The following is a 16,967-nucleotide window of genomic DNA, read 5'->3' on the forward strand; positions in this document are numbered from 1 at the left end:
GTGAGTCGTGTTATGTACACACTAACGCGTGAGTCGTGTTATTTACACACTAACGCGTGAGTCGTGTTATGAACACACTAACGCGTGAGTCGTGTTATGTACACACTAACAAGTGAGTCGTGTTATGTACACACTAATAAGTGAGTCGTGTTATGTACACACTAACGCGTGAGTCGTGTTATGTGCACACTAATAAGTGAGTCGTGTTATGTGCACACAACACGCGTACGTCAGTCGTGGTTTGTACACACTAACACGTGAGTCGAGTTATAAGCTCACACACACACACACACACTTGTGTTGACACTACACGTGCAGAACGAATGCGCGAGTCGTGTTATGTGCACACTAATAAGTGAGTCGTGTTATGTACACACTAACGCCTGAGCCGTGTTATGAACACACTAACGCGTGAGTCGTGTTATGTACACACAAACGCGTGAGTCGTGTTATGTACACAATAACAGTTGAGTCGTGTAATGTACACACTAACGCGTGAGTCGTGTTATGTACACACAAACGCGTGAGTCGTGTTATGTACACAATAACAGTTGAGTCGTGTAATGTACACACTAACGCGTGAGTCGTGTTATGTACACACTAATAAGTGAGTCGTGTTATGTACACACTAATAAGTGAGTCGTGTTATGTACACACAACACGTGTACGTCAGTCGTGGTTTGTACACACTAACACGTGAGTCGAGTTATAAGCTCACACACACACACGCACACTTGTGTTGACACTACACGTGCAGAACGAATGCGCGAGTCGTGTTATGTGCACACTAATAAGTGAGTCGTGTTATGTACACACTAACGCGTGAGTCGTGTTATGAACACACTAACGCGTGAGTCGTGTTATGTACACACAAACGCGTGAGTCGTGTTATGTACACAATAACAGTTGAGTCGTGTAATGTACACACTAACGCGTGAGTCGTGTTATGTACACATTAATAAGTGAGTCGTGTTATGTACACACTAACGCGTGAGTCGTGTTATGTGCACACTAATAAGTGAGTCGTGTTATGTACACACAACACGCGTACGTCTGTCGTGGGTTGTCCGCACTAACACGTGAGTCGAGTTATAAGCACACACACACACACACACATTTGTGTTGACACTACACGTGCAGAACGAATGCGCGAGTCGTGTTATGTGCACACTAATAAGTGAGTCGTGTTATGTGCACACTAATAAGTGAGTCGTGTTATGTACACACTAACGCGTGAGTCGTGTTATGAACACACTAACGCGTGAGTCGTGTTATGTACACACTAACGCGTGAGTCGTGTTATGTACACACTAACGCGTGAGTCGTGTTATGTACACACAAACGCGTGAGTCGTGTTATGTACACAATAACAGTTGAGTCGTGTAATGTACACACTAACGCGTGAGTCGTGTTATGTACACACTAACAAGTGAGTCGTGTTATGTACACACTAATAAGTGAGTCGTGTTATGTAGACACTAACGCGTGAGTCGTGTTATGTGCACACTAATAAGTGAGTCGTGTTATGTACACACTAACGCCTGAGCCGTGTTATGAACACACTAACGCGTGAGTCGTGTTATGTACACACTAATAAGTGAGTCGTGTTATGTACACACTAATAAGTGAGTCGTGTTATGTACACACTAACGCCTGAGCCGTGTTATGAACACACTAACGCGTGAGTCGTGTTATGTACACACTAACACGTGACTCGTGTTATGTATACACTGACACGTGAGTCGTGTTATGTACACCCTAACACGTGACTCGTACAGACGCGTGAGTCGTGTAATGTACACACTAACGCGTGAGTCGTGTTATGTACACACAAACGCGTGAGTCGTGTTATGTACACAATAACAGTTGAGTCGTGTAATGTACACACTAACGCGTGAGTCGTGTTATGTACACACAAACGCGTGAGTCGTGTTATGTACACAATAACAGTTGAGTCGTGTAATGTACACACTAACGCGTGAGTCGTGTTATGTACACACTAATAAGTGAGTCGTGTTATGTACACACTAACACGTGAGTCGTGTTATGTACACACTAACACGTGAGTCGAGTTATGTACAAAACAACACGTGAGTCGTGTTATGTACACACTAACAAGTGAGTCGTGTTATGTACACACTAATAAGTGAGTCGTGTTATGTACACACAACACGCGTACGTCTGTCGTGGGTTGTCCGCACTAACACGTGAGTCGAGTTATAAGCACACACACACACACACACATTTGTGTTGACACTACACGTGCAGAACGAATGCGCGAGTCGTGTTATGTGCACACTAATAAGTGAGTCGTGTTATGTGCACACAAAACCCTTACGTCAGTCGTGGTTTGTACACACTAACACGTGAGTCGAGTTATAAGCTCACACACACACACGCACACTTGTGTTGACACTACACGTGCAGAACGAATGCGCGAGAGAAAAACAATGAATATAACTGCTCTTACAATATTCTGTCAATCAATTATGTTTTCTATATGAATAAATCTGCTTCAGTAATTCCGAAAAACATTAGTGTTAGGAATGTCGTATTGCGACGTCACAAGAAGAAATCCAACTTAACTTTGTTGTTTTCCCCCACACATTAAACTTTTCGAAAAAGTCCTCGGACCTTCATTATACCTTTGTTGTAATTTGCTAATACATGATGTGAGAAATTCCATTTCTAAGTAATATTTTTTTCATTATAAATTAGATTTTAAAATGGAATATGACAATCTCATGCACATATACTCGCAACTTTGTCGCTCACTCCAACGCCTCGCGCCAAGTAGACTCTGGTAACTATATATATATATATACATATATGGGTCAAAGAAGTATATACATACATACAGGTAAACATACCACTAACCCTCCCCGATGTCCGCCCATGGAATCCACGTTACATTTATATGTAGTATCGTTGTTTCTCATTCGAATTCTGTATCAGTATCATTCAAATGCACCCTTATATTGGCGGGAAAACCGGACTAATTTGTTCATCATTCGGGGTGTTATTTTTACCGAAAGTCGATCTAAACCCCAAAATCATGTAAAATTACTCTGGACACCTTAGTTTAGGTCCAGATATAGCGGTAACAAATTCTCAGGTCCCAGTGTGTGTCAACATTGAGGCAAGTCTACAATAAAATTGTTCTTTGACGTTTAGTACCCACCCCGTGTCATATTTTCACTCTCTGCACCAATACCAGCTTGAAGTAAACTGTCTGTCATTCCCCTCATTTCTTGTGTGCGTGAAAATATAAGATTTCTAACAAAGATTAAAGCGTATGCTGTCTAGAGAGGGTTAAAGCTGAACTGACAGCGATCTAAGCCTCCCGAGCACTCCCGCGACTGTTACACGGTGCAGGCGGTGTGATCCCTATTATACCTGCCAGTCTTGTATTACGTACAAAGGCAGTTCATAATGCTAGTCGGCGCTCACCGCTAAACGTCAAACACGCGCGGGCTGTTAGGGTCAGCATGCTAACACCAGGGAGACAGGACTGGTCCAGCTAGGCTTGACCATCACAGTAGTCATTATACACCTGTGCTAGCCCTACCTGTTGATTAGTTTGGATACCTGCGGATGTGTACAGGTGTATATGAGCTGGGATATGTATACACTCATACACGTGCTCGTTCTACAGACAACTGTGTTGATGTTTGACTTTAAAAAGCAAGTGCTGAGTGAACATTAAGTATGACAGCCTGAACTTTGAATGTCTTCCCTGCCTGTGCTATTACTGGTTAATTGGGACTGGAAATTCACACTGATTGCTTAACGTTTTAGAGATACTTGATAATTTATAATAACCGTTACATACTTAAAATGTGATTTTATCTGCCAGAAGGAATAATACCAGCCATGCTTCAGTATCCTTATTTTGGATGTAAATACTTTGTTACAAATCGTGATCTGTGTGAATTTATTCTAGAAAAATAGACAATTTAGTCAGTGATGTAGTTTTACATTTAAACTGTGGATTTAAGTAAAGTCAAAATGTGGAGTATTATATGTGTTGATTCTAAGGAGAGAAGATATGATTTATCGTTAGTATGTATAATGCTAATGTGGAGTTCACTGATGCATGAACTTAGAGGTAAGTTCGGGACATTGTCTCTTTAACACACAAACCTTGTGTTTAATACTCTAATATTACCTATAACTGATAAATGTAAATGAATACCAATGTCACAGTGTTCCTGTGACATTTATACATTGAATGTCTGAAATATGATAGGATTGTCATTACATGTAAAGTACACGAGATTATAACACAAAAAGCTGTGGCCGATATTTGTAGAATTTGTGTAGACATGGACAAGTACATGGACTTGACATGGTTCTGTATTCAGCTGCTCTGTGTTAGGCCCAGGTAATTCATAAATTTGAATTCTTACCTCCTTTATATAGCAACAATCTTAGTGCATATAATCTATAAATAGGTAGGACTTTGTTTTAATCGAACCATCCAGCTTAAAACATTACATGTCAGCAGAACAGGTATGATGGCAGGTAAAAATCAGGCTCACTTTTTTGGATTTGACATTTTAATCAAAATGATAAAAGACTATTTTAGAATTAATCAATAATCAAAACAAATAAGTGCCAAATGTTGTTTCTAGTACAGGAAGGTGTTTTTTTTAATTATTGCTGAAACAATAGTGTCTGGATTTTCTCTGTTATATTATATATGGAGGAACACTTGGGGATATGCTACTCCAATCAATATGAACTATCCTAAATTTAATCCAAGCTCTTGGTATTCATCTTCCAATTCTGTTTGGATTGAAAATTTTGCATTTTGTTAGAGATAATTTCTGTCTTGTTTCTTGTTCAAACCCAGTAACTCATTCGTGCACAAGATTGAAATGCTTAAAAAAAAATATGCTATTCTGCCTGTTAACTCCTCAAGCATGCTTTAAGACATCAAACATCAGCTTCTTACTGGAGGCTCTTTCAAGTACATTGTCAATTGCTCCATAGAAAGGCAATGTTACATTAATGCACCCATTAAAAGCATTTAAATGAGAAAAAAACGGTTGAAAGCCAAGACCTCCATAGTTGTGACTGTCGACTCCTCAGCAGTTGGCGATACAATTTAGTATCATTGACATTATCTCTCTAATTGTAGCAAACAGTGAATAGAAATCATAAACATAATATTTGTATTGGCCTGCTAAATCACCATGTGACGTTTGATATTTTTTGTCTGCAACATTTGACCATGGGGTTGAAGAATACAATTGATGGTTTAAGGTGTTACTGGGTATTACAGAATCATTGGCAAGGCTAATCCACAACAATTGATGGTTTAGGGTGTTACTGGGTATTACATAATCATTGGCAAGGTTAATCCACAACACTTGATGGTTTAGGGTGTTACTGGGTATTACAGAATCATTGGCAAGGATAGACTAATCCACAAGACTTGCTGTTAAATCAGAGGGGTTTTTGACAGGAATATTGTCAGTGATACATTTGGCCTCACATAACAGAACGATTGGTTTGATGTATATTTCTTGTTCAGATATACAACAGATAATCACACCTGCATATTTACCTGTAGTGATAAATACCGGAATGCAGGTGTTGTGTCTTGTCTTGTTGTGTACTCCCTTCCCTGTTGTCTATTATAATAGACAAGAGTTTGGGTACTCCCTTCCCCTTTGTCTATTATACTGGACAAGACTTTGGGTACTCCCTTCCCTGTTGTATATTATACTGGACAAGACTTTGGGTTCTCCCTTCCCTGTTGTCTATTATACTGGACAAGACTTTGGGTACTCCCTTCCCTGTTGTCTATTATACTAGACAAGACTTTGGGCACTCCCTTCTCTGTTGTCTATTATACTGGACAAGACTTTGGGCACTCCCTTCCCTGTTGTCTATTATAATAGACAAGAGTTTGGGTACTCCCTTCCCCTTTGTCTATTGTACTGGACAAGACTTTGGGTAGTCCCTTCCCTGTTGTCTATTATAATAGACAAGAGTTTGGGTCCTCCCTTCCCTGTTGTCTATTATAATAGACAAGAGTTTGGGTACTCCCTTCCCCTTTGTCTATTATACTGGACAAGACTTTGGGTACTACCTCCCCTCCCGGTTGTCTATTATACTGGACAAGACTTTGGGTAGTCCCTTCCCTGTTGTCTATTATAATAGACAAGACTTTGGGTACTCCCTTCCCTGTTGTCTATTATACTAGACAAGACTTTGGGTACTCCCTTCCCTGTTGTATATTATTCTGGACAAGACTTTGGGTTCTCCCTTCCCTGTTGTCTATTATAATAGACAAGAGTTTGGGTACTCCCTTCCCTGTTGTCTATTATACTGGACAAGACTTTGTGTACTCCCTCTCCTATTGTTTACCTGGCAAAGTATGTTGTAACAGATTGACTGTTCCTAGCGATTCATGTTAATGTTTAATATACCAATAAAAGTAATAGAGGTATAATTTTGGGAAAAATACACAACCATGTAGGTGAAATACTAAAAGCTTTACAGAAGCAGTGGTCTACGATGATGTTATCATGTCACAATGTCTGCAACTTTAATGATAAAAAATAAAATTCATTAGCTCTTATTCATATAAATGAGCAAACGGAGATGTACCGTCAGTTTGATAATACTCTCTTTGCAGAATAATATCAGGCTCCTGTGTTTCAGTCTCACTAAGGATCTAGATGTAAGTCCTGTCCATTTTTAAGTATTACCATCATTACATTTTGAATGTAACTATGTATACAAAGTATACAGGACATAAATCAAGACAAGTTTCCTCAATGAAACTGAAGAAAGGTAGGAGACTGAAAATATTCTGTAAAGACTTTTGCCAAAGTGGGGAGGGGGGGGGGGGGCTTCTTTGCAGGAGGGGGCTTATTTGTGGTCAAATACGGTAAGTCTAGAAGACAGTTATTGAGTTGGAGTTAAAATCAATATTTTGGACAGGATATGGGACCAAGTTTAGGCCCCATTCCCAATTACAAGGCCTGTCCCAATGTGAAAGTAAATTATCCCAAAACAGTACTGGTTGAAAAAAAAAATTGAATCAAAATCCGGATGGTGCAGCCCCAGCTACGTTTTCGAAAACTGTCTATTGAAAAAATGTTATCACCCCAGAAACAATTCTATGATTATAATTGATAGATATATCATAAAAATGATTCATCTCTTTGTTTCCTTGTAATGTACCGCTCTTTGCCACACATTGTTTTATCATTTCCAAAGCAGTGTGTCCTCCGTCATCACTAACTAATAATGCCATATCAACACGTTGTTTCCACCTATCAATTCCCTTCACTGTACTCCACTCAATTTGAGCAAACTGATAAAGCTATGCTATCAGAATTTGCTGAGAAGCCATGACTTGACATATCAATTCATAAAATGTTGAAATATGATGCGGACCAGCAGTAGAGGCAGGAGTCACTTTGTATCTCTGTAGAGATAAGCGCGACACTTTGAATGAAATATTCTCAAAATGGATATTTAATTAAATTTCGTTTTTTTCTCATTAAAAGTGCAGACGTTGTGAAACGGTTATGTCATCATAGAGCCACAAAAATGGAGATGTCTTACTGGTTCTAAAGTTCATTTTCTCTGTCATGTTTCCTTCTATATAACAGATGACATTTATTATTTGTAGTTGATGTTTTAGAAAGTTTTACAAGTGTTGGAAAAAGATATTTGTGTGTAGTGTTATATGAGGTAACACATTATCCTTTGTGGTTGACAGAGGAGGACCTCACTTCTACTTTTATCCTACTTGACAGTAATATATCCGTGAGGTAGATAAACATAGGCTTGGTAAACACTAATGATTGCCATATCTGAAGAGATCAACCGACCAAGGCACAATTTCATTTAAAATCATGAAAGGTGCTATTTAGTTTAACTTTTTAAACATTCTGGTCTAAAAATTCAATTAAAAAAGTGTTTTCTTGATAAAAGCCATAATTTGGCCTTGTTATCTGTCATTGTGGCCCCTGGCAATCTTAGGGAGTACCCAGGACATTGAACAAGAGACTGTTGATAAGGACTTCCAGTTCTTACTTTGGTAACAACATGTGAACAGTTTATGGCATGTTTATACACATAGGTTCATAATCCAATTTTTTTTCACAGAAATAAGATGAAATAATAATTTTGTGGATGTTTCATGAATTCTTTCTTCTATCTCCAGGGGAGTGCCTGTTTGAGGGGAGGCTATATATGGTGAGTATACAGTACATGTATAGGGCAGGGATTGACAGCTGATCTTAATTAATATCACATACAGATAGGACATTCAATCAAACAAACTGTTACATACCTAATAAAAAAAACAGGTGACAACGGTCATTTCATGACTGACTGGTTGTCCATGTAACACAACAGTAGTACAGGGTCGTGATCACCTGTTGATGGGGTCATTTGAGAGTCCAAGGAGATTTTGATATGGCCCTATATTTTAACTTGGATATTGTGAAAACTACACTTATCTCAAAATTTATCATGACCCCACTGACCCTTATACAGCACTGTTTGTTATGTAGAAACGTACTAAATGCTTTTCCAAACAGGAAAAATTCGTAACATGATTGCTGAAAAAGAATTTGTACTTGTGCATGTGCAGTGTGTAATATAAGCACAGGTGACTTTGGAACTAAATGACCTTACAGGGAGGATGCGAAAAATTGACTTGACGACTGGAGTAACCTCCCTGTAGCACCTGTGATGTTAACTGGAATTTGGCAGACATGTTTGTCAGATACAGCGAGTGTCATCATGTCGGAGTGGTGTTTATTGTCGGAGGTACTGTGGTGAGCAATGCTGAGACATTGTAACGAACTGACATAGTAACGAACACTGCAGTAATAGGAGGTTGTGTCTACTCTCTAGAAGAAATTAATAGCTTTTATAATTAGATAAACCATTTTATCAATTCTAAAAAAAAAAATCCCGGTACATTAAAATTAAAATCTGTACCTTCAAATTTAATTTTAGTTTGATAATTAAAGGGAAACAAAATTGAAATTGGATAAGATATTTTAAACATATATAAAGAGCTGGAAATAGGTGCATTGACATAATTGCTAATAAACATTTTAAATATATCATATCCTAAATATAAGTTTTTGTCAATTTTCGTGAAGTTTTGCTGTTGTTGATAGCTATGAGATATGTTAATCAGTAAGATGGAGAGCCCATTATAGCCAAGAAGGGGTGAACAGGACAGGTGTGAGATATCTCTGGGTAGATCCCATAATAGCCAAGAAGGAGTGAACAAGACAGGTGTGAGATATCTCTGGGTAGATCCCATTATAGCCAGAAAGGGTGAGCAGGACAGGTGTGAGATATCTCTGGGAAGATCCCATTATAGCCAGGAAGGGTGAACAGGACAGGTGTAAGATATCTCTGGGTAGATCCCATTATAGCCAGGAAGGGTGAGCAGGACAGGTGTGAGATATCTCTGGGAAGATCCCATTATAGCCAGGAAGGGTGAACAAGACAGGTGTGAGATATCTCTGGGTAGATCCCATTATAGCCAAGAAGGGGTGAACAGGACAGGTGTGAGATATCTCTGGGTAGATCCCATTATAGCCAAGAAGGGGTGAACAGGACAGGTGTGAGATATCTCTGCTGGGGGCCTCACTTTATGAAGAATGTCTTATTTAATTCTAAACTACTGATTTAGGTGAGGTAAGTGCAATTTACAATAGTCGGGTCCCTGAAGAATGGAGAAGTAAGTAAAATTAAGTAAGAGATGAGATCTATTGTTGTTGAGGTAAAATCTCCTAGGGCGATATAGTAATGGGTTTGTGTGTCAGTATTATATAAAAGTCCACACACTCAGGCTATTTAGCTCATTACATTCTCCTTATATGTTAATAAAGTTGTTTACATGAGGGAATCAGTAAGTTAGGAGAAAATGCAGTTGATGAGTTTTTATTGCCCGAATCCTGAATGAAATGAGGCGTTCTGTTTGAAGATATCTGTATGCCACATATTGCCACATATACAGTGATACATGTAAAGACGGGAGCACCAGTTATACATGGGTCATTAACGGAACCCTTTCTGATCAAAAAGAATCTTACAATTAGCAAACTTATCACAGATAATTCTACCAGTTTTATAGTGATATCACCATCGCTATTTTAGAATTCCCTTAGCTTTCCAGCACCAGCTTGGTCATTTCTTCTTACCCTTTAAAAACTGTGTCTTTTTATTTTCTCATGCACTTATAGCCTGTGTGTATGGATCTTTTCTATTTCCTCTTACACTGTAAAGACGGGTGTGGTATTTTTGAGGCAGAGGGACAAGCAAGGCACAATGGGAGAAAAACATGTTAGTGTTTAAAATCCTACTCTTTCAGTATGGGTTTATATACGAGATATTAACTAAACTTGGGGTGAAGTATCCTTACAGGTGGCCACAGCAGCCGAGTGGTTAAGTCATCGGATGTCTTTGATCACTAGCCATCAACCACTGGGTTAGCCGAGTCGTTAAGTCATCTGATGTCTATGATCACTAGCCCTCAACCACTGGGTCAGCGAGTGGTTAAGTCATCTGATGTCTTTGATCACTAGCCCTCAACCACTGGTTCGGCGAGTGGTTAAGTCATCTGATGTCTATGATCACTAGCCCTAAACCACTGGATCAGCGAGTGGTTAAGTCATCTGATGTCTTTGATCACTAGCCATCAACCACTGGGTTAGCCGAGTGGTTAAGTCATCTGATGTATTTGATCACTAGCCCTCAACCACTGGATCAGCGAGTGGTTAAGTCATCTGATGTCTAGGATCACGAGCCCTCAACCACTGGGTCAGCGAGTGGTTAAGTCATCTGATGTCTATGATCACTAGCCCTCAACCACTGGGTCAGCAAGTGGTTCAGTCATCTGATGTCTAGGATCACTACCCATCAACCACTGGGTCAGCGAGTGGTTTACTCATCTGATGTCTATGATCACTGGCCCTCAACCACTGGGTCGGCGAGTGGTTTAGTCATCTGATGTCTATGATCACTAGCCCTACACCACTGGGTCAGCCGAGTGGTTAAGTCATCTGATGTCTAGGATCACTAGCCCTCAACCACTGGGTCAGCGAGGGGTTAAGTCATCTGATGTCTATGATCACTCCATGTAGCCCTCCACCACTGGGTCAGCGAGGGGTTTAGTCATCTGATGTCTATGATCACTAGCCCTCCACCACTGGGTCAGCTGAGTGGTTAAGTCATCTGATGTCTAGGATCACTAGCCCTCAACCACTGGGTCAGCAAGTGGTTCAGTCATCTGATGTCTAGGATCACTACCCATCAACCACTGGGTCGGCGAGTGGTTTACTCATCTGATGTCTATGATCACTGGCCCTCAACCACTAGGTCGGCGAGTGGTTTAGTCATCTGATGTCTTTGATCACTAGCCCTCCACCACTGGGTCAGCTGAGTGGTTAAGTCATCTGATGTCTAGGATCACTAGCCCTCCACCACTGGGTCAGCTGAGTGGTTAAGTCATCTGATGTCTAGGATCACTAGCCCTCCACCACTGGGTCAGCTGAGTGGTTAAGTCATCTGATGTCTAGGATCACTAGCCCTCAACCACTGGGTCAGCGAGTGGTTAAGTCAGCTGATGTCTAGGATCACTAGCCCTCCACCACTGGGTCAGCCGAGTGGTTAAGTCATCTGATGTCTATGATCACTTAAGCCCTCAACTACTGGGTCGCAGGTCCAAGGCCTACTTTGGGCAGTCACCAGATACTCATGGCCACAAGTTTCTATCTGGGCACTCCAGCTTTCCTCCATCAGAAAAACCTGGCCCATCCTTAAATGACCAAAGGTGTCAATAGGACATACAAACTAAAGTATCCTTGGACCATTAAGGGATAACATTCTTTGTAAACAAAGGATTTGGCTCAACAAAGTCCAGAGGACAGGTCAAAAACCAAATTTAGGACATTTTTGCTTCCAATTCTGTTGCACAGATTGCCATTATATTTGGTTTGAAATATCAACGGGGCAAGGTGATCATAATCTGTATAGTAGAGCTTGTGTCCCTGGGGACTGGGATTTTGGGTTTCGAATAAAGGAATTTGATTTACAGTTGTATTTCTCAAAAACAATCCCAATCCCAACTGTTTAACCACATGCACACAATAGCCTCCATGCTATGATGATGATGACATAAAAAATGCATTTCATAGCTGATTTGAATGCCATGTAAATTTGAAATTCTTAATCGTGGAAAATGCCACACAGTAGTACTTATCAAGAATATGTTTAGTGAAGGAGAATGGATAGGTGTGTTTGTTTTGAAAACTTACATAAAAAGGTGAATCATGTACTTATGGTATACAATGATGTGAAACCTGTATATCCCTGACTGATAAGATGGAATAGCAGACATGTAAGTGGTGGTATAAATCCCTGACTGATAAGATGGAATAGCAGACATGTAAGTGTCGGTATATATCCCTGACTGATAAGATGGATTAGATACAGTCAAATATCTTTTACAAATTTAAGTTTTAATACCACGACGATAGTTTTGTGGAAATGCTACCTGCTCTGAGAGAAACATGTCATTATGGTACTTAAAATGAATTATGATCTGTTTTAGAGACATTATTGTAGACCTGAAAAAGTACAGGATCTATAAAAGGGACGGATCTATCAGTTGTATTGCTTGAGACAATATCAACAATGTGTGGACTTCCACTTTTGAAATTTTTGTCTTTTGTATGCAAGATCATACCGTTTTGTGTAGTTGAATATATTTTAACTTGGAAATGTCTGACAAAAGTTCATTGTCCATGCACAGATATTAAAGCTGAAATGTTCGTTTTATGTGTAAAGGGGGCACTGTTGACATAGGAGTGGCCAACACCCTAAACGTACTCACTCAACTAGTAGTTAGGTTCTCATCAGTTAAATAATTAAACTTAAAATTTATAACTTATTAAGCTAATGTGCAGTTATTCAAAATTGTCATCTGGAGATGAGAAAACAGAGAATTGTGGTATCCTGCTTAGGTATTTAATAGTCTTAAGAATATCCAAAATAGTGACATTTTAAACAGGGAAGGTAGCTGTATTGGAGTAATTTACAATGTTTTTCAGGTTGTACATTTACTATGGTGTAGACCTAACTGAGTGACACCCCATTTTGATTTTTCAGGTACCATGTAGGTGGTTTACATGAGGTAGCAAACCACAGTGCTGATTTTACAGGTGTAATTAATTATGGTTGAGCAACTTTGAAATGGGTTTCCTGGTAATTTGGTGAACGTCACATACATTCTTTGTAATACAGTAGTTTAAAGACTACAGTAATAAAATCTTGAAAATGATATAATGTTCTGTTCAAACAGGATACATATGTAAATCCTGGTCATTTTACAATTACAAGTGTTCTGTACTATGTGGACCAATTTACAAAATAAAAAAGTAATGTAATTTTTATTCTTCTCTTTGTTGTAATGTACAATGTTTGAACAGAAATATCATCATCTAAAAGTGAACTAAAGAGCAGTAATAATTTACTAAGTTTTATATATTTCAAGCTGAATGGGTTTTTTTTTCTTTTCTTTCTATAGACCATTTGAAGTTATTGAAGTTATAAACAGAAAGCAGTGCAAAGTTCACCTCCCTTGAGAATAGTAATCCCTAATCAAAATATTTGAATGGGCTTGAAAAACAATTTCCAGATATTTGTCTATTGGTGACCAAAAGAAATTTCATTTTCATATTAAATGTTATTGTAATCAATATAAAAAATAATCTATAAACAATAAAAACTAGTGCATGTGTTACCCAACAGTCACTGGTGTCTGATCACATTTGTTAGACTGTGACTTGTATTTCTGTATCTAAAGTATTGTAATGGAGAGACTGTAGTCAATATTATTGAATGGACTGCCATATTTCAGATACCATCTTTGAAAATGTCTGTTTTAGATGTTGTCATCAGAAGTACTTATGATATCCAAATTCCCTCCAGTTAATGCCCCATTAAACTTTTAACATCATTAGAAACATTTATTTTCAAATTTTTATGGAAAAAGATTTCATATCTGTACTTGGGAATGAAGGGACAAAAAAAGGTGTCATATTTGATTTATTTCAATGATTGGCAGGCTGTATAAACGGTTACAGTTAAGTTTGTGTGTAGGTTTATCTGATGGACTTCTGGATGGACGGAGGACAGCTGAGGAAAAACATGGATAGGTTTTACTTTTATCACATTCTACGGGAAGTGTTAATATGGCTATATACAGTTATAAAAGACATATTTCTGTAGATGTAAGATTGTGATAGTAATTTTTGTGACAGGTGTAAGTTTATTGCAGGCCTTTTGTTGGATGTTTCTATGTAACTTTCTTCTGTTACATATGTTCAAGCATTGTCCAGTTTTTAGGTAAACATTTGTGATAACCTCATACGTCACTGAAACTCTCCTAGTTGGTCAAATAATGATGATATAAAAATTAATGGACACACTGTTGCTTTATTGTAAAAAAAAAAATGATGAACAATTCAGTTTGCTGTAAGAAGTCTTGTCTTTCAACTGAATCAAATCTTTAGGTTTATAAGGTGTAACCTGGTCATAATCTGTCATCTTTTTAAAAAATCTCTTGTCTTGTGTATCATTAAGAATAATTAGCTTTCATAGTTAAACTGTTCAATTAAAAAAGTTTTTGAATGTTGGGATATGGTAAAATATTCAAATGTAGACCACATGAAAAAATGACAAGACTGCAGCTATAAGGAGCAAGTTATTCATCAACAATTTTTAAAAGGTTCCACAGGTATGTTTGAATTTTCTGTTTTCAAATTTTCTTAAAAAAGACTGTTCAGTTCAAAATTGGATGTCTATTCAATAGTTAAGGCTCTATTGTTTTGCCTTGAAAAACTTTAGAGTATTGTGAGTATTTCTGACAAGTGTAGTAACTTACTATCTGTAGGATGAAGGACTGTGATGTGCTCATATGTTATACGAAAATGACAATCTGTCAGAGTAATTATCACCGAAAGCCCGCTCAGCTGTGTGAAACATTTAAAGAGAAATATCAGCGTAAACAGTCTAATCATTCATGACAGGTATCTAGTGTATCGTGTAAATTATAGGGAAACAATGCTAGCAGGTGTTTTATAGGGTTGGAGTCTAGGTCTTTATCCTGTATGATACACTAGTTATCCCTGTTACCTATACAGTTTCTAGTTTATGATGGGTATACAGGTGCGTTTGTCTGGGTTATATTTGTCACCAAGTCAGAAGATTATATATATAGTGGGGTACATCCATAACATTTGTCTAGGTTGGAGATAATATTTTATAAGTTTCTGCTTTAGAGATTATCACACCTGTGTCTGATACTTTTAGAAATAAACCTGTATCAGGGGTATGAAGGTTTGGTGTGATGGTACCCCATCTGGGATTACAGTATCTAGACCTGTTTATCCTATACAGGGCACTGTTGACAGATTCTCATTGGTTGGTCATTTACAGATTGTTTGAAAGTAATTTAGTAAGGAGACCTGCATTTAGGTTTGGACACTTGTCAAATGAATTATTTTATATTGGAAAACATGTGAGTTAGAAGGAGCTGAAAATATCAGATTAGCTTTTGAAGTTTTCTTGTATGTTTGAAACATTAATTGTTATGTTGCTAATCTGATAAGTGGGTGTTGTTTTATAGTAGCCTGTCCCGCCTATAATACATCCCATCTACAATAATACAAGTTTGATTTGTGAGTGAATATTCCTGTAAACAGTTCTTAGTTGTATGTAGCTGAACTGGACCGGGTTGATCGTCGGCGACCAGATAGCTCAATTGATAGGGCGTCCGTCTAGAGGTTGGAGGGTCCCTGGGTTCGAGCCCTGGTCTGGCCGTGCATTTTTCCTCTCCTGTTACAGTGGTGCCTGTGACCAACCCTTGTTTCAAGTATTTGGTGTATGTTTGGCAAGGGGATACCCAAACCTGGGTTGTAAATTATTGTGTCTTCAGGGGCAAAGACTTAAAAAAAAGGAGGGAGGAATGTAGCGAAACTGGACTGGGTCAAACGTAAGCGACCAGGTAGCTCAATTAGTAGAGTGTCCTATAGAGTTCAGAGGGTCCCAGGTTCGAACCCCGGTCTGGCCATGCATTTTTCCTGTTACATGTATAATCAGTCAGATTTACAGCTAATTTCTACTTTACTGTTGCTATTGCTGACCCACCTACGAATGCTCGGCAAATTTTGACTAAACAGAAAGTGCATTATATATAAACTATCAATAAAGTATTTGTGTTGACATCACTGAGCTGTACAGAGTAAGGATACATATCCATTTACAGGCTGTTATTGGTTGTTAACCTCTGGTCTATACTGCCAAACATATTCCAGCATGTTATAAATAAATATTGTCAATAAATGCATGTAAACTATTCATGAAAAGGAGTTCAGACACATTTCATGTCAAAGATATGTGTCTGTTGGGGGTATCTGAAGCATTAAATTGAAATGTAACACTTTCCTTTGAACCTTTATTTCTAACTATTCCTTAAAAATAGAATTAAGCTTGGAAGAGCTTTTGGAGATTTTATGATTGACACCCATACATAATCTGGCCAGGTGACACGATTGTGAAGAATCATGGGAAATAAGAATATAGTAGATGCCAGTTCCACTTTTCATTGTGATTTCACACATGTGAGTCACTACAGGAATCATAAATTCTGGGGGGGGTTCATTTCATGTATATAAATCTAACATCTGAATAAACATACGTGTGCTTTTTTTATTCTGAACATCTGGATTTTTTTCACTTGAGAAATATCATAAAGATATATAACCAACTTTCCACACTTCCTTCATTCATAACTTGACTTGAAATTTTTGGGGCGCTGAGGCCTGACTGATACATATAAAGCATTGTGACTGGAAGATCTACACAGCTTATCTCAGGCTCAACTTAATGGCCGCATTAAGTTTAGTCGC

The 16,967-nt window shown here is 38.4% G+C and overlaps 1 protein-coding gene across 1 annotated transcript in view; it reads left to right on the forward strand.

Annotated features, from left to right (window-relative positions):
* The first annotated feature begins 3,446 nt into the window (after positions 1 to 3,446).
* The window catches only part of LOC110451514 (extracellular matrix protein FRAS1-like), a 187,604-nt gene continuing 174,083 nt past the window's right edge, over positions 3,447 to 16,967 (forward strand). Inside the window, exons 1-2 of the mRNA XM_021499579.1 lie at positions 3,447 to 4,108; positions 8,192 to 8,223. Of these exons, the coding sequence (XP_021355254.1) occupies positions 4,009 to 4,108; positions 8,192 to 8,223 (132 nt within the window). The 5' untranslated portion in view covers positions 3,447 to 4,008. The remainder of the gene's footprint in view (positions 4,109 to 8,191; positions 8,224 to 16,967) is intronic.

This window comes from Mizuhopecten yessoensis, unplaced genomic scaffold (genome assembly GCF_002113885.1).
Source record: "Mizuhopecten yessoensis strain PY_sf001 unplaced genomic scaffold, ASM211388v2 scaffold6113, whole genome shotgun sequence".
In the NCBI taxonomy this organism is placed as follows: domain Eukaryota; kingdom Metazoa; phylum Mollusca; class Bivalvia; order Pectinida; family Pectinidae; genus Mizuhopecten; species Mizuhopecten yessoensis.